Source organism: Magallana gigas, chromosome 4, assembly GCF_963853765.1.
Source record: "Magallana gigas chromosome 4, xbMagGiga1.1, whole genome shotgun sequence".
NCBI lineage: Eukaryota > Metazoa > Mollusca > Bivalvia > Ostreida > Ostreidae > Magallana > Magallana gigas.
The window spans coordinates 35582909-35601892 of NC_088856.1; the positions used below are offsets into that span (position 1 = coordinate 35582909).

At 32.8% G+C, this 18984-nt stretch overlaps 1 protein-coding gene across 1 annotated transcript; it reads right to left on the reverse strand.

Annotated features, from left to right (window-relative positions):
- Positions 1-255: 255 nt before the first annotated feature.
- Positions 256-11719, reverse strand: LOC105347684 (cysteine-rich DPF motif domain-containing protein 1). Its single transcript, XM_011456856.4, has 4 exons — positions 11565-11719; positions 8235-8343; positions 7573-7656; positions 256-558 (listed from the first exon to the last, which is right to left on the reverse strand). Exons 1-4 carry the CDS (start codon positions 11681-11683, stop codon positions 526-528), a joined length of 345 nt encoding a protein of 114 aa, XP_011455158.3. The 5' UTR covers positions 11684-11719; the 3' UTR covers positions 256-525.
- Positions 11720-18984: the final 7265 nt, after the last annotated feature.

An 18984-nucleotide genomic window follows, 5' to 3' on the forward strand; every position in this document is an offset into this window, starting at 1 on the left:
AGAATTTTTTTCTCAATAACAATGCATTTTCTCACTGCGAATCGTCACACGGCTAAAACAACTAAAATCAACAAAGACACAAAAAAGTTGGAAAAAGGCTTTCTGTTTTCCGCGTTGCATTGCCTCAAACTAGAGAGTTAAAATGCTCTGCAATCAGAAACGGCGATAAACGAATTCGGTTACCGATAACACCCTTCAGTAAGTTTTTTTCCCCTTACAGTTATCAACAAATGAATCGAGATTTTTTGGAGGCCAATAATTGCCAATACTTTTAACATCTGTATAATGGTAGATCAAGGTCTTACAAAGCTAGATAACATTCTCGAGGTCTTTGCAAATCACCTTAATCTTTTTGTACTTTTTTGCGATATCTGTATTATTAAAGATGTGAATGATATTGCATAAAATGTGCATTCCTTTGCCTCTTCTTCGTTTGTTCTGCATGTTGTCGCCACGTCTCGTGACGTCAAATTAGGGGACCAATTTCACGAGCGTTATCCCACGAGACTACTTCCTCTTTGTTGTTTAGTCATTCTTCGTACTTTTCTTTGTCATCTCCTGTTTAATAGAGAAAAAAGAAAATACATAGGAAAACGACTCTCTTCAAATGCGGAATATGGAAATCCTTAGATAAATGTTCTATACAATGGTTTTGTATGGCTCTACTTCCATGAAGGTCCATAGTCTACATACGTACGACTGAATCATGCTTTGGCTGGCCTAGTGTCACCAAAAAAAAAAAAAAGAACACCCGTCTAAATGATAAATCAGATAAAGAAAAAATCAAATGTAAACATTCCACAGGGAAACCTTAATCTCTGCAAATACCTAGTTAAAATCTCAAATTCTCCCCTAATTTATTCACTGAAAAGACTTTCTGAAAAGTTAAACGTTGAGTAATGTTAGTTGATAATTATATAAGCGACTGATCAGCTTTGTGCATTTAACGGAATATTTACAATTTGAAAACTCCCGCAGCAACTGGTTACAATTCAGAATCAACGGAATTTGAGAAATTTGGATAATCACGCCAGTGTCTTTGTGGCGATTCTATTTCCAAAAGCAACTTGAGAACATGGTGAATATTAAGCGCTCGAAACCCCCTAATTAGTGATGATTTCTGATTTCAAAGGCTATTATCTCACAAAATAAAAACATTTTATGAGATCGACGCCAAACGAGTGTCAATCATGGTCAAATGAATAGAAGAAATCGAAAATGATTTCAGTCGAACATTTTAATTTTGATTGACGAAATCAGAATTCAATCTGCGATACAAATTGGCCGTAAGCCCGAGTCAATACCTTTTCAGAAAGGCCGCGCCAAAGAACCGCTATAAGGTTATAATGAGTAGGGATTACCGACAAAGCAGCTAAGAATTGGCGGCCAGATGAAAAACAGGGGATAATCATGTATATGTACTTTTTTTTCTTTTTTTGAATCCAAATTAAACTTTGGGCTTTTAATCTCACTTCAAAGCTAGTCCAACCTCTAATTTTGGACGGTGAAAATGAAAAAGCAACTTTTTTTTTTAAATAAAGCTATAGAGAACGCCTTGTCGGATAGACTGTTTTGAAATTGATTGGTTAAAATCTTAAAAGTGCTGAATGCGAGAAAGCTAATAACTTATAACACGGGTTTAACAGACAACTGGATTTATATGCCAAATCTTAAAATTGTTAAATATTGCACCTTTCTAATGGAAACGGTTGTTCTTGCTAGACATTACAAAAGATATGACTTCAAAACGTTCCCAACTATAATCTATGTAATGCATTAGTCATTTAATGTAGCAATTAATAAATATATCACGATATTAATTTGAACAGTTATCCTTAGACGGTCTTTAAATTACTTTGTACTACTTCTGCAATACATCTAACATATGGTTGGCGCACAACAAATTAAATCAATTTATCGACGGGACTCCACCCTGACGCTGAGAAGTTTGGAATCTTGTATATACCTAAACAAACCCTGCCCTTTAGTTGTAAGTAATCTTGTATGCACAAAACACACAGATAGTTGAGTGAAACATTGAGGGTCTCTTTATATCTCTTGTTCCAGTCTAAGAAAATGACGTCTCCTTTGGCTTTAGTACCAATCTCAAGAGATAGCGGCATTGAAATAAGAGAAATCTTAAACAGTTATGGAACAAGCATCAACTTCATTTAGAATAGGGATAACTGAATTAAAACACACCTGTATATTACAGAATTCAATTCTGGTAATGGGAACACGGGGCTAAGAATACTTCGATTACAAATATACATAACTATTCAACTTCTAAAATAGAAAAATTTCCCAAACCATGGAGTATCAAACTAAGAACCTGCTAGGTTGATTCTGATATATATATATATATATATATATATATATATATATATATATATATATATATATATATATATATATATATATATATATATATATATATATATATATCGTCTGTCTGTCTGTCTCTCTCTTGGGTAAAATAGCTCACGCATCATGTATTCAATGGGGGGGGGGGGGTGTCACCGAGTGACCACCAAAAAACAGCCTTCTTGGACACTGCGACTTCAAATAAGTATACTTTTTCATGATATTTGCTTTTTTTTCGTTACTAGTAGAAAATGTGTACAAAGATATATATGATAAGATAGTGACTTAATTATTGTAGAAGACTGTCATTTCTCTATGGATACGTAATAGGTAATATTCGGAAATTGAAAGATACAGACTGGTACAGTACTAGTATATAATTTTTATTTTTGGCATGCAATATTGAAGTTTCATCTAACAACAAATATTGGATGTTAAGCTGACAGGAACTCAGTCCGTCAGTCGGTCAGGATTTTGTGCGCTAGGTGTCTCTCAACCGGAAATAGATCCACAATAACTAGGACACAGCTACACACACAGACTCACGCATAGTGAAAGCATCTTGCAGGGGGGACGGGGCGGGATATAGTAATCTTATATAATATCCTTAGAAGAAATTGCCTTAATAACTGAGAGAATTAGTAACTTTAAATTCATGCATGCAGAGATCCTCGTTTTGCCTAATTACATAACTGAAACTTTTGAATTAAAACGAAACACCTGGAGGTCCCAAAATTTCCTCCTTTTTTAAGAATTCATGTTAATGACAGGGTTCTCCAATAAACTCATCAAAACTGACTTTCAAGTAGTATACCTATACTATAACGCCTACCTTTTGGCCCCAATCCGGATTCAATAGAAGACAAATTCAATTGTTTTGAGAATCTTCTTTAAGTTACAAAGGAACTAATCGATCATTTCTGATATGCACGACTTGGGGGAAAAAACGCAACAGAATAAAAAAAAAAGCTGAACACTATGGATGATGTTAGTGTTTTCCTAAAGGTTAATCACAAAAAAAATTCTTTTTCGACTTCTTTGATTGAAATTCAAGTTATAAAACTGCAATTGTTAATGTGTTCTGAATAAATTTTGGTTTTCGTGGTTTATTAACGTGGGTGCGAAGTGCCAACGATTTCTATATTAAAAGCTCCTTAATGAGATGGGCAACCAAAAATGGAATTTGAAAGTCTTTGGCGTTTACTCCCATTCCCGAACTGGATTTTCGAAGTCGTCAACCAAAATAAATTAGCACAGTTTTCTTTGAAACCCCGGCATCATTGTGTACTTTTGAATGCTATGCAAAGTCATGATGATAGAAATAACAAAATTAAGGCAACACAGGTTTAATTGATTTTCCAGAGCAAAAATTTATTTGTATGGTAAGCACAATAAAAATGTTGATTTATTGCTCATAAATACAAAAATAACTTCAACTTGTTCCGTATTTGGATTCTTTTCAGAAATCTGTTCAGGCCTTTAATATAGGGACAGGATTGAGACAAACTATATCCTGCAACTTTTTAATCCTCTTCCAATTGCATGTAACCACTTATTTTTATATGTATCTTCGCATGAAGGAAATATTAAAGTTGTTTTGTCTGAATTATATAGTTATTATATATGAAAGGAAAAAAGAGTGATGATGAGGATGAAGATGATGATTTAAGTTAAAAAAAGAACAGTTTGTGATAACACGGTGGGTCAGTATTTATGTAAGAATAATTTGTTCCATGCTTTCATCACTATTTTACGATAAATAAATATGAGGGTTCAAACCCGTAACGCGACAACTCGAAGTCAACACTAAATAGAGTCAAGCAGTTTTTTGTACATAATGCGACTTCTAAAAATAGACATAGTTCTCTGTTGATGCCGCCATACCGCGGTAGGTGTCGCTGATTATGCATGTTATATAATCATTTCTCTGTCTTCTACGATTCAAATTCAAAAACACGTGTGTGCATATATATTTTTTGATTTATATGCATCTCAAGCAATTTCTAAGAAATAAAATTCTTCAATGATATCAATACGTAATTAACCTTTCCTTACTTGATTTGCAGTTGAAAAACTCGTCTATCATGATCAGTTTCACCAAGCAGCTGGGTTGCGATCATGAAAAATCAAGCCTTTGTTGTGTTTACCATTTTTCAACCTTCATCAATCAACTCATCCCAAATTATTTTAATTAATAAATAAATCTTTTTTACATTATTAATTGCTTAAAATGATCGTGCTCTTTTTGTCTGCATTTTTAAAGTTCAAAATCAAAATAAGTTTGTTTAATTATAAATGATTTAAATTCAAGGCATGAAATTAAAACTAAAATCAAAATTAAAATAAAAAGGTCATTTTTAAAAGTGTGCTGTTGGTCACGTCAATTTTCAATTAGAGGTTAATAATTTAATATTAATATTTATATCCAACAGAACATGCAAAAATAGAGAATGCAGCTCGTGTTTTTTTCTCTCATACCACTGGTAAGTAAGGCTAAATATTTTTTACTTCAATTACAAGTCTAAAAGGGAAATGAACAAAAATATCACTATGTGCCAAGAGCAGACTGGACTAGCGAAAGCCTTGCATAACGTCTGCATGCTATCCATTCATCATTTGGGGTTGGAAGAGGGGGGTGACATTAAAGTGACAGGTGTCTGTCAAAAATCTCTGACATCACTCAATGATTCATGTGCCTTAGCGAGAGGTAGAGGGGCCATTTAATTTTTAATTTTATCAGTTGCATAAGGTAGTTACAACAAATGCAATATATGTATGTATTTATATGCAAAGAAAGACAACTTTCTTGAATACACTGTGTATGTGTGATAGAAATTAGATTATTTTAAAAATAAAATAAAAGGATTATTTTATCTAATTCTAAGTACTTGCATAATTTAGGGTTTGAAAACAATATAAAGGAACAAAAATATCTTTATTACATGTACCTATGCCTGTGGAAAAAATTTCTTTGAAAATAGTATATTATTTCATTCTTGTGAGAGTACTTTAACTTATTTTCATCCTCCAACCTAAAGCAAATGTGACCCAAACCATATCATTCTAAGCACTCGATAATGGGCAAAACTGAGAAGTCAGTCAGTGACACTAAAGGACTACTGTGGTTTCATCAATATTCGTTGAATACCAATTTTCGTCGACTTCGCTATTAAGTTGATCCTCGAAATTAAGTGTTCATTGAAGTGCAATTTCTATTAACATTTTGTATTGATAGGGTCATTGGCCACGAATTTACTTATCTTTGAAACTGTAATTTTCACTTTATCCACGAAAATTGATACCCTTGAATGTTAATGAAACCACAGTATTTGAACATATATAAACATGTATATTGACACAATAAGAGAGATCAAACAATGAACAAACCAGCGTAGAACTTTATCAATTGATCAATAGCGATACCAGTAAATAAAAACTTCAGAACATACACATGTACATGTAAATATTGAATATTTTTCTATCTTGCTGAAGACAAAATTAACTTTTTCCTAGGGGTTGATAAAAGCATTTTGTTTCAAGTATCACATTCAGTGCACATTGAAATTGAACTGTTATATAACAATATGCATCAGGAACATCCCAGTGTCAAGAAAGACAACTAAGTTCAAATCTCATGAAAACAGTTCTTTACTGGAGTTATCGCTCCTTACTCATTAATTGGCAAACAGAGGACAAAGTTTCGATCTAGCCGGTTGGATGGCCGTGGTCATTTTTGGGAGTTGATTTTAATCAACTCTCCTATGCAGTTACTCAGACAAACCGAAAGTGAAACAGTGTTTGGACCTCAGCACAAATCATTGCTGCAGATAAGACTTAGTTCTTGAAAATAATTGACAAATTCGATGTAATGTATATGCTGAAGCATTGTTTTTCAAGGAAACTTATTTCTAAATACCTTGAAAATAGTCGATTTTAAATGGTACGAACTATTTAAATATTTTTTGTAGTTGTATGTATTCCTACGCCAGAGGTCAATATAGTCTCGTTCAACTCGACGCTCGGCTGTCTCTGTAAATCCTTGTCGGAGATTTACAGTGTCAACCGAGCGTTTGCTTGAACGAGACTAGAGTTCAATATTGCTTTGATCCATACAATTTTCGAGAAATATTTCTATCACTGATACATAGGTTGATTGAATAAAGTTTATCTTTAAATATTATTTAACATTATTCATATGGGGGTTTCTCGACATTCTTGTCGGAAAAGTAAAAAAAATCATATTATAAAGATTTGCGTAATTCAAATTAGAAAATACATGTACTTGTCATGCAAAATAACATATCATTGATTTAAAAATAAATAAACATCGACAAAATCAACTCCCATCAGTTCTTCAGTACTTTGATTATGCTATATTTTCCTTCTTTAGACACAGAGATTTGTATAAAAATTTATGAAAAACGATCATTTTAAAAGCTAAATTACTAGTATTTGCGTTTTTTCTTTAATCACTAAATAATATTTTAGAATAAAAACATATACGAAAGTTTAAAGCAGATCTAAAGAGTACTTTGTTGACATCCCAGTCTCCTTAATATATTTTTTTTTCTAATCAAATCATGAAAAGAGTTTGTGTACAAAATTTTAATATTAAGCTAATCCAGAAAAAAATTCAAAGGGGGGGGGGGGGGGGAGGGGTTGGGGGTTACCGTAACAACAGTTATTTAAGATTGCCAGGAGAAAGGGAGGGTTCAAGGCACATTTTTTGGTTATTTTATAATGTAATTTAATGAAATTTGAATTTTGCAGGGGGGTTGGACCCCCAACAACCCTTTTAAGATCTGCGCATGTTATTACAGTCGAAATACAAGAGACCCATGACCAATGTCCCTCATCGAGCAACTGGGAACAACTAATGCCCAACTCACTCAAGCTTGATGATCATGGCCATTTTTTAGATTATATTGATCCCTTCTACATAGAAGAAGAGCTCTCTCTATATAAATATATAGGAAAATACTAAAATCTAAAGAGTAAAATATAAGGATTTTATCTTCACTTAATAACAGTTTATAGCTTAATTAACAAATCATATTTTAAAATTTTAAGTAGATCTGATATTTAATTTGATGACCATCCGACCTCAAATGAAACTCATTAAGAATGGGGTCGAGCCTGGGTTAGAGTGAGGATCCTAACACTTAGACCCCTGAGCAGCTTGGCTTGCATGGCCTTCTCCTTACTTACCTCTTTAATCTCTGCGGGAAATTCTTTCAGGTTTTTTTTCACACATCGTAAACAAAAACGTTTGGTGTAGAAAAGGCTGCAGTTCTAAGGAATATAAATACATGATATTATTAATAATCTGAGTTTTTATTTTTATGTCTATTTGTTTTATTATACCATGCATATTTTATTCACCTGTAATCTATGCCAACATGAATCTTATACATGCAATTTAAAATATAAGCCTTATTGATGCATGGCCATTAATTTTAAAAAACACCTTGAAATAAAACGGCGAGGTTTCAAGCGACAATTTTTTTCTACTGATCTAAACTTTTGAATTTTTTTTTTCTGGTCAATCTTTCTTTAATTCTTACATGAACAAAGGAAATATTCACACTGTCTCATCAGTTCTGTCAGTTTGTTTCTCTTTTTTACCATTACTATGAAGTATTAATGAAAATAAAAATCTTAACGAATAAATATTCATCACTTGGTCCTATATTTGATTAAATTTGTCTTGGAAAAGGTACGACAACCTTGTTTTAAAAATATCTATGGAAGTACGTGTGACTACTTGTAGGTTTATATTATGTAACAAAAATCTGAAATCATCATAGTACTAGTACTCGAGACTAGATATAAGCTACAGTTTCTTTTATATATAGCATCATCTTCAGTACCTGTGACAAACAGACTTTGGCTCTGCAGATATTACAACTGGAACCCAGTGTTATAAAACCCCGCTCCTTACTGAAAGGGTCCTTCATTACATAGGCCTCTTCCATCAACCTAAATAAAAAAAAAATAACGGCTAATATATCAATGTGAACCAAAGATGATTTAGAGTAGAGTAGCACATGCATGTACCCAATATACCATGTTTACTGAATTGCCATTTGTGACCATTCCTCCTACCATATGATAAAAATATTTTTTTTTACAACTTACTGAGTTCATTCATTCAGTACTTTATAAACATTATTATATTTTATTTTTTCAAATCATATGATGGGGGAAAAAAGGATAAGATATAAAGAGAGATAAAAGGCCTACACCATTTCAAGTATTCAAATACATATTTTTTCTCAATTATAGAAAAGCTGATATAGATTGAATGACTGATTTATTGAGCTTCAGATGGGGAAATTGTTGAAAATGTGACAATGGCACTGTGTATAAATGATTCAGGGACTCACATACTACATGTACCATGGTTTCATGGAAAGAGAATGCCTTTCAGAGCTAATGAATGTATTGACCAACACCAGTAATTAAAACATAGCTGATTTTTCATACATTCTTTGATTATCTGATTGGAGTTTACATGTTTATTGTTGATGCAGTTACAGTTCACGACATGTACATGTAGAATAAATGAAAGTACAATGTAGCTAGAATGTGCAAGAACTGCAGGGTTGTCAAAAACAGTCAGTTTTGTCAGCAAGAAAGATTTAAAAAATATTGCCTGGACCGATAACTTTGTGTAACTTTCAGTCCAAATGACCGATAGAAAAAAATCAGACATGGTGCTATCAATGTGGGATCTGGATACAAAGGCGAGGGTCAAATAAACAGCAATGGCGACAAAATTGATCTTGCTTGTAGAAAAGGAAAAGTCACAAAAACCAGGCTAATTCAAAATAATAACAAAGATACCCATGGTCCCCATGCTTTCTAACCTATGATAAGGTATCTCATTAGAACCATTTTAACAAGACCTTGGACTTTCGGTTGGACGTAGCTATCTATTTCTTGCGTCAAAACAAGTTAAAAATGACGCGGTTTCAAGTGAAATATGCACCGATTGCATAGTCTTAGCTCAAAAGCCAGACAAATCTTGTTGATTTCAAAAAACCATGGCTGAGTGGCCAGCAATGAAATAGACAGGTCTGCATCACATTGCTGTCTGACACAACTACCCAAAGTCCAAGCTCTTGATAAAATGGTTCTATATCACACTCTGCCACAAGTGGTCAGTGTATCAGCCATCTTGGACCCATTTTAAGGTTTCATCTTTATTTCTAATCAAAAAATGCAACTGTTGTGAAATTGTTGAGATGACAGTAGCAAAGACTCCAGAGAGGGCTAGTGAAAGAGTAGAAAATGATGTTGACTCAGAAAGTAAAGATTTTGAAATAAATTATGAACATAATCATGGTGAAATGAACAGACTGATAATGAAAATTGTCTTATTGACAGAGGCATTGAACATAAATGTAAGAAGGAATTGTGTTGACAACAATAAAAATCATTTTGATTGTGTATTTCTTCTTTGTTTAAATTTTTAAAGTCGTATGTATTCCTACGCTATAGTTCAATGTAGTCTCGTTCAACCAGACGCTTTGCTGTCTCTGTTAATATCCGACAAAACAGACTTTCTATTGCTTGCCGGAGATAAACGGAGACAGCCGAGCGTTTGGTTGAACAAGACAAGAGTTCAATCTTGCCTGGATCCAAACAATTTCTCTGAAATATTTCGATTACTGATACTACTTACCATGCAAAATCACATATCGTTGATTTTGAATAAATGATAATCAATAAAATCAACTCCCGTCAGTACTTCAGTACTTTGATTTTTACATGTTTCCATTCCTTCGTATTGAGTTTAGACATGTAAACAAATGATTCTATACTTTAACGTATGACGTCATAGGGATCTCACGCTATATTTCCCCCAATAAATTTAGAGGTGGAACAAATATCTGTCATGCGTGCGCTAGTAATTTAAGTAAAGACTGCGATACCTGCCTCAGATGATGTTTTTAATCTTTTTCTTTTTTTGAATAGAGAGATTATATATATATACTAGCAAGAGCAATACTTTACTGTCATATCGCTCCAATCTTAATTTGCATGGATGTACAGTAAGCATTCTAGTCGGGTAGATTAAAAAATTAGGTCTTTATGAACTGAATAAAATAGAATAAACTAAACAGTTAAAAATCTATACAGATTTTGCATATTGCCAAACCATTAAAATTAGAAAATGGGAAATTACACACCTACAAACAGGGGCCGAAGGCACGGATACAACGTATGTAATTAGAATGAAAAAATAAACAAACAAAAAATTATGAACCAGGAGAGAAAAAAAATTCAGAAAACAACAAGGAACCAAAAAAAAAAAAAAATACTTTATTTATCGTTAACAATTTTGACCAAATAAACTCAAATTATGTTTTACAGACTGATTGATCAATTCGGTTTTAGGCGGAAGCAAGTCTATGTATTTTGTAAGAATTTTAAAACTTAGAAATCTAATGATTCTCTCTCTCTCTCTCTTTCTCTCTCTCTCAAATTCTTTGATGTTAGTTGATAACTAAATAACACTAAGTTGACAATGATGCAATGTACTGTATGTGTAATTCTTGCTGCGCTCGCCACAACGGTAGCACCGTAAACCATGTTTGCGTTGGTAGGATGTTCTATCGTGTACGTATTTTTTACTTCTTGCTATAGTCTGTCCCAAGATATTTATGCTGCACATTTGGACGATTTTTAATAAAAATACACTTACCTGTGAAAGAAGTGGAATTGAAATAGTTGAAAGGGATATTTTCCAAGATAATTTCATTGACACATTATCATCTTTCACTCGGAAAAATTCACAGGAACGAAAACAGATTCCTTACGGAGATTTATAATGGGGAATGTTTACATTTTTGTCCATTCGGAATACACTCGGAATACATCGCGCAATATTTCAACGTTATCATCCGGGCTTGCTGCAATACAAAATCTCCGTAGACATAACATTTTTTAGCATTGTATTGAAACCTGATAAGCTAACAGGGGCGTTTTGACTGAGAAATCTTGGAAATTTTTCATACTTTTGAATGAACATCGTTTGAATCCTGAGGTATTTATAAATATCAAACAATTAATCCAAACGTGAATCCAAAATATCTTGGGACAGAGTATAATAGGGATTTCAAATGACACATTGGCCCTTGACAAACAGTTAAACACATCATGGCGACAGCGGCCCCCACTATAATTATACTTACACGTAAGATCTGGCAAATGGGGGTTTTCTTCCAAAGTAATCAAACGAAACAGAAAAATTACAGTTTTCACAGACAAAAACATCTTTTGCAGGTTTGGCTTTTTCGTGGGTTTCCGCCATCGGAAATTTAATTCACGGCGGTAAAAGAGAAACTCAAACGATAGTTTACTTTATTTCCGATATGTTAATTTGACTTCCTCTTGTAATGTGTTCATCACTATTGTGCATGGAATAAAATATATCTGTCCCAATATATTCATTTAGAGGAACTTAGACACGATTTGACTTTAAATTTTCAAAATTTCTTTTTCCATTTTCAATGTTTATAATGATAAATATAGAAGTTTATTATACTATGTCAAAATTTGGAAGCCAAATAGGCCTATCAAGTTATGAGCAAGATATAGAGTTCATAATTCTTTGTTTTGTAAACAAAGCTCGAATATTGTCATTTTACATATGTATAGTATTGGTGTAAGTTTCAATCAAATGTACATGTATCTTTCTTTTGTTGATAACAGTATTTAAGAAGATACTGAATTAGTTTTTTTTACGTGTCATTTTGTCTAAAAAATGGTAATTTCTACATACCATTTTTGTAAACAACTAAATAAGACTCAAGCTTTGTGTAGCGATTTAATAGGAGCGGATCAAAGAAATAATTTTAATTAGATTGTATAATTCGCGTAAATAAAATAAAATTAATCTGGTTTCTTTAATTTCATAGATAAAATTTCTAAATGAAATTCACTGTAATACCCTATCAAATACCCTAATGAATGATGAAATTGATGCTCGTTATAATACATACATATATCAAGTCATTTATGTATTTTCATAGTCATAATCTTATTGTGTAATATTATTACATGTATTATTAATACAAAAATACAAATATTCATCAATTAAAATGAAAAAAAAAAACCTATTATGACGTACAAATTACATGTATCCAGTGTAAAGTTTAAAAAAACCGTTCTAACAGGCCATCATTTTTCCCAGTGGATTTCTTATGTGAAAATGCTGTGTGCCGTTTATTACACTATCCCGTTTCAATAGAATGAGTTCTGTGTCTCCAGTGAAACCACCGAAGAAGAAAAAACGAACTAAATCCAAAAAGGGAGGTCAGGAAGACAATATGGCGTCTAACATGAACACTACTATGACGGGTCCTGCTCCTAGCATATTTCAACATCCAGGTACCAGTCCAGTCCCTACACAACAACAGCATTACCACCAATCGGCAGTGGATCCACAATTTTATGCAAGTACGCATCCTACTCATATGCAACAAAACTTTCAACCGAACATTCAATCGAACATTCCTAACAATAACATTCCGTCACCAAGTACAGGCGTTCCACCTCAGTGGGCGCTAGATATATTTAGCAGGTTAGACGGAATTTCTCGCCGTCTCGAAAAGCTTGACAGTATCCAATCATCAATAAGTGCTATACAGAGAGAAGTGAAAACCCTTTCTTCGAGAGTTGGTGAAGTGGAAAAAAGCCAAGAATTTCTTTCCAAGACAGTAGAGGAAAACAAACAAAAAACCGAGGGAAACAGCTGTGTTACGAGCAGGTTAAAATTAGAACTTGAGGAGTCCATTAAGCTAAACGCACAAATGAAAGAAGAAATTCTGGACTTACAATGCAGATCGATGAGAGATAACCTGCTGTTTTACAACATCAAGGAGGCTCAAAACAAAGAAACTGAGGATTGTGTCCGAATTATTCAGGATATCTGTTCATCTGAATTGGAAATGATGGAAGACGTCAGTATCGAGAGAGCCCACAGGATCGGCAAAAGAGAGAGTGGAAAGATTCGCCCGATTGTTGTGAAATTCACCAGATTTCCTCAGCGGGAGCTTGTGCGTAAGAGTGCATTTAAGTTGAAAAACACAGATCTCTCCATTTCCGAGCAATTCCCAAGGGAAATCCAAGACAGAAGAAAACAACTTCTTCCAGTGCTGAAGCAAGCGAAGGCCAACAACAGGAAAACGGTTTTTGTTAAAGATAAGCTTTTCATTGATGGGCGACTCTACAGACAGGACCAGGGAACAACACCATTACCAAACCGAAAGGGATCCCAGTCGAGGTGAGGAGGTCCGGAGAATGAAAATACCCTCAAAATTATTGGTTGGAACATTAACGGTGGTTCTGAAAACAAGTGGGGTCAATTAAAGCACTATCTGTGTACATACGACATTATATGTCTATCGGAATGTTGGATTCGTAAAGACTTCTCCGTTGATGTGGAAGGCTATAAAACACACATATTCCATAGAGATTCTAGATCCGTCCAGGGAGGAGGAACTATTATTCTGATAAAAGATATATATGATAAATATGTGTCTGTTATTGATTCTTTATACGATATGATTATTTGGTTCAAAATTGACAAATCTCTTTGTGTATATAAATGCGATGTGTATTGCGCATTTACATATTTACCCCCTGCGAATTCTGTATTTTTAAAAAATCTAAATTGTGATATCTTTAGTGAATTAGAAAATTTTTTGTGTAATTATTTGAATCAAGGTGATGTTTTTGTTTTTGGAGACTTTAATAGTAGAACGCAATCATTACCAGATTTTATTGAAAATGATTCATTACATAATGATATCTTAGATAGTCTGCCTACATATACAGCTGACAGCAAGTTACCTGTAAGAATGAACCCTGACACTGGGCGTAATGAATATGGTACAAAACTATTGTTATTATGTAAGACCACAGGTCTTCGTATTGTGAATGGAAGACATGAAGGCGGTCACGCAAATGATTTTTCTTTCAATGGGTCACGTGGACTCAGTACAATTGATTATTTACTATCACCTGTTCATATGTTTGATTGTTTTCATAAGTTTATTGTCTGTAATTTCAATGCTTTTTCTGACCATGCACCACTACACATAGAACTGCACATTAGTATGAACATCAACCCATGCCATAAGCTGGCTGACTCGCATGAATACTCTCAACGTAAACGTTCCTCATGGAAAGTGGAACACCTCGGACCGTGCACAGAATCTATTATCCAAAATCAACACAGATTGAATGATTGTATTAATATTGAAGATATCTCATCTCAAACTGACATGGATTCTTGTATTAACAAATTTAATGAAGTTTTTCATGAAATTGTAGATCCATTTTTTGAAATCAAGAAATTTGACACCAGTGATTGTAGCACTAGAAGAAATCAAACAAAGCAAGATAATGTACATGAATTATATTTATCTACAAGTGATAAACCATGGTTCGATTGTAAATTAAAATCACTGTATAAAGAGTATATTGTTGCATTACGTAAATTCAATTCTTGTAAAAGTGTTGTTAATCATCAAGTATTGATATGCAAAAAGCGCACATATAAGCTTTGTGAAGCTAAATGCAAAAGACAGTATTTATTGCATGAAGGTCAAAGACTAGAAATTCTTAAGAAAAATAATCCTAAGCAATTTTTTGCAAAATTTAAACGAAAATCTAATTTTAAATCTAATGTGCAACTAAGTGAGTTTTTTGACCATTTTAAATTAACTTCACAAAGCAATGTTACTATTGATAATGATATCTCCAATGATGCTGAAGATTGTATTTTTGAAGAACTAGATAAGGATATTGATGTTGAAGAAATTAAAGTAGCTATTAAGAAATTAAAAAAAGGTAAATCACATGGTGACGACTGTTTACTTAATGAATATTTCATTGAATTTGAAGAATATTTGTTGCCTATCCTACATAGACTTTTTAATTGTATACTACAAACGGGTTTCTTTCCTGAATCATGGTCTTCTTCTATTATTGTGCCTATTTTTAAAAAGGGAGATAAATCTGATCCTAATAATTATAGAGGAATCAGCCTTGTTAGCAACATGTGTAAACTTTTTACTTCTGTATTGAACAACAGACTTATAACATGGTCAGATGAAAATGATGTCATTACTGATGCACAATTTGGTTTTAAATCTAAATGTGGTACAAGTGATGCAATCTTTGCTCTACATACTTTAATTACTTCATCGTTGGCTAGTAATAATAAAAAACTTTACTGTGCCTTTATTGATTTCAAAAAAGCATTTGACTCTGTTGATAGGTCTAAACTTTGGATGAAATTGTCAAAAATTGGTATCCAAGGAAAACTTCTACGTGTTATAAAAGGGTTGTATAAAAATGTTAAAGCATGTGTGACTTCTGATGGACACTTGAGTGATTTCTTTAACAGCAATCTTGGTTTAATGCAAGGTGAAGTACTTTCACCCATTTTATTTAATCTGTATGTAAATGATTTTGAAATCAATTTTTTAAATTCTGAATGTGTACCATTTGAAATTTCATCACTGAATCTTTTCCTTCTTATGTATGCTGATGACATGGTGATTTTTTCAGAAACAATTGCTGGTCTTCAATCACTTTTGGATGAATTAACATATTATTGTAGCACATGGAAATTACACATTAATGTTGATAAGTCAAAGATTGTTGTTTTTAGAAAAGGTGGAAGGGTAAAAGAAAACGAAAAATGGTATATTTATGGTAAACCACTTGACATTGTAGATCAGTTTGCTTATCTTGGCATTATTTTTTACTACAATAATAAATTTTCTAAAGCTGAGAAACAACTTGCTGAGCAAGGCAGGAAGGCATTATTTGTATTGAAAAAAAATATTAGAAACATGTTTTTTAACCATAATACTTTGCTATCATTGTTTGATTGCTTTGTTGGCAGTGTCATTAACTATGCTTCTGAGGTATGGGGTTCACTCAAAGCACCTAATATTGAGAAACTTCATCTTGATTTTTGTAAACATATATTGGGAGTTAAAAGGTCAACTTGTAACGTAGCAGTTTATTCTGAATTAGGACGCTGTCCTCTGATGTACCAAAGAATGTTCAACATAGTTAAGTTCTGGAAAAAAATACTGTACCATAATAATTGTATTATTCAACATTGCTATTATACACTATATGACTGTGTCGAAAAGCATAATGCAAAAAACTGGTTGTATCATGTTAAAGATTTTTTATGCAATCTGGGTATGTTTGAATTGTGGGAAAAACAAAAAATAACAGCTGCAGATCTCATTGTTGTTAAGCAACGTATTTTTGACCAAGCTACACAGTATATTTTTTCTCAACTAGATATTTCTAGTAAATGCTCTTTTTTCAAATACCTAATTGCAACCCATAATTTACAATTTTATTTAAGGAAACCTATTCCAAACAAATATCAAAAGTGTATTTCCAGATTCAGGTTGTCTTCACATCAATTGTCGATAGAAACAGGTCGATTTTATAATATTGAAAGACACAATAGAAATTGTTTTTTATGTTCAAATTCTATTGAAGATGAATTTCATTTTATTTTAATATGTCCCATATACGAAGGCTATCGCAAAAAATACATAAGCCTTATTACTGGAAAAAACCTACAATGTGTAAACTTCTGCAACTTTTTAATGTTGAAAATGTAAAGGAACTATGTAATCTGGGTAAATTTATTCACTTTGGTTTGAAATTAAGAAAAGATTTACTTAATGCAAATTAGATGTTGATATCATAGTATGTACACTTCTGCCACATTCTCCTGTTAACCTACCTGTACGTGTATATTGTTTATATTTATTGTACTGATGAGCTGTATAGCTTAAAGTTAATAAAGAACTTGAACTTGAACTACTACCGGTACACAGGACATTATAACGTTTAACTTTCAAAATGGGGTAAGGAATATTCTAAAGTCATAATTAAATCATTGTATTATTTTAAATCATTAAAGACATATTCAATCCAATTAAAATTAGATCTTTGATCCGCTCCTATTAGATCGCTACACAAAGTAATAGTAGCGGATCAAAGATCTAAGTTTAATTAGATTGAGACATATTAAAATTAATCAAATACTTTGTATAAATATTTAAATATCATTCTTTTTAATTATGTACAATTTGAAAAGAATGTTCATCAGGTCATCGGGCCATTTTACAAAATATCAGGCTATTTTACCATTCAGATTTAAAAACGGGTAATAAAATATTCCAAACTTTTAACTAAATGATTTTTAAGCTTAATCAAATAAAATGTAAAAATTATAACAAACCATCTATTTAATCATCTACAACTTGAAAAAGAAAGTTCATCAGGACATTATACATATCAGTTCATTATATATTATAATACAGTCTCATTTTTAATAAAAACTGACGTTCCTGTAAAATATGAAATTGATGAAAGGGGGAAAAGCATTCAGGATATGTCCATTGACACATTATCATTTTTCACTCGGAAAATCATATGCACGAAAACAGATTTGTTACGGAGATTTATGAAGGGATTTTGATTCGGAAGTTCAGTACTCGGAATACCTCGCACAATTTTTCCACGTTATCTTCCGGGTACCTTCTTATCGCAATCCCCAAAGACTTTTTATTTTTAACCATGTATTGAAACCTGACAAGCTACAGGGGGCTTTTAAAGGAGAAACTGGGTTGGTTTTTTTCATCCTCAATGAATAAACATATGATAACCATTAGGTTTTAATGAATGCTTTAAAAAAATAATCTGCCTAAATATCTTGCTACAGAGTATAAAGAGGTACCGTACAGAAAACCCTAAAAAACATAATTTGTCTTTAGATCAAAAGGAAGAAAAAAGTTTTTTGTTAATATTTCTGAAGGAAAAATCCTTCATGGTTCCCATGATTACAAAAAACATGTGCACATGATATGTCCGGGTACATGTGCACTCTATAGATGGCACTGAGCCTGAACTTTTTTTATCGTCGTTGTTGTCCTAAAAAATCACGCTGTGCCAGATTAGGGTTGGTTAATCAGATGATCCGATGTTATGGAAGATGATCAGAAGAACATTTTGTTTTAATTGCATACTCAGGCATTTGTGTATAGCTGCAGGTCTGTAGCTCCCGGTCTAAAAAAAAATCGGATAGACGACCTGGGAGCTACAGTGCCTCCAATAGTATAAAAAAAACAACTGCAATAATGTTAATCAGTCCAAAATTAGCGCATTTTTTTTGTGCGCCGTAAATTGCATTTTTTTTCTATGGGAGGCACTGTTGCCCCCAGGTCGTCCATCCGAATTTTTTTTCAGACGGGGAGCTACAGACCCACAGCTAGCATTTGTGAGTCACATAAATTTCACATGAAGTTTCACGTGTAATTCATTATATTCAGCTCTTTTCACGTGATTTTTCCTTAAGGCACAATAGGCTGTGATATGATATGTTTTTAACAAGATAAAATATGGGTGTAAGGAAGGTATAATAATGTGAATTTTGTGAGCTCATTGTTGAATATCTTCCTAGGTGTTTTACAATGTACATGTACATGTAGAGTTTTTTTTATGCGTGTATTTTGTACATGAACAGCACTGTCAAAATTTCCCTTACTAATTACTAGCGGATAC

What these genes read in the sequence shown, in the direction of transcription:
- LOC105347684 (XM_011456856.4), bottom strand. Translation starts at nt 11,683, where the DNA reads ATGGCGGAAACCCACGAAAAAGCCAAACCTGCAAAAGATGTTTTTGTC. An exon ending in CCAAAGTCTGTTTGTCACAG is followed by an intron (nt 7,657 to 8,234) that starts GTACTGAAGATG and finishes TATATTCCTTAG; the next exon opens with AACTGCAGCCTTTTCTACAC. An exon ending in TTCCCGCAGAGATTAAAGAG is followed by an intron (nt 559 to 7,572) that starts GTAAGTAAGGAG and finishes TCTATTAAACAG; the next exon opens with GAGATGACAAAGAAAAGTAC.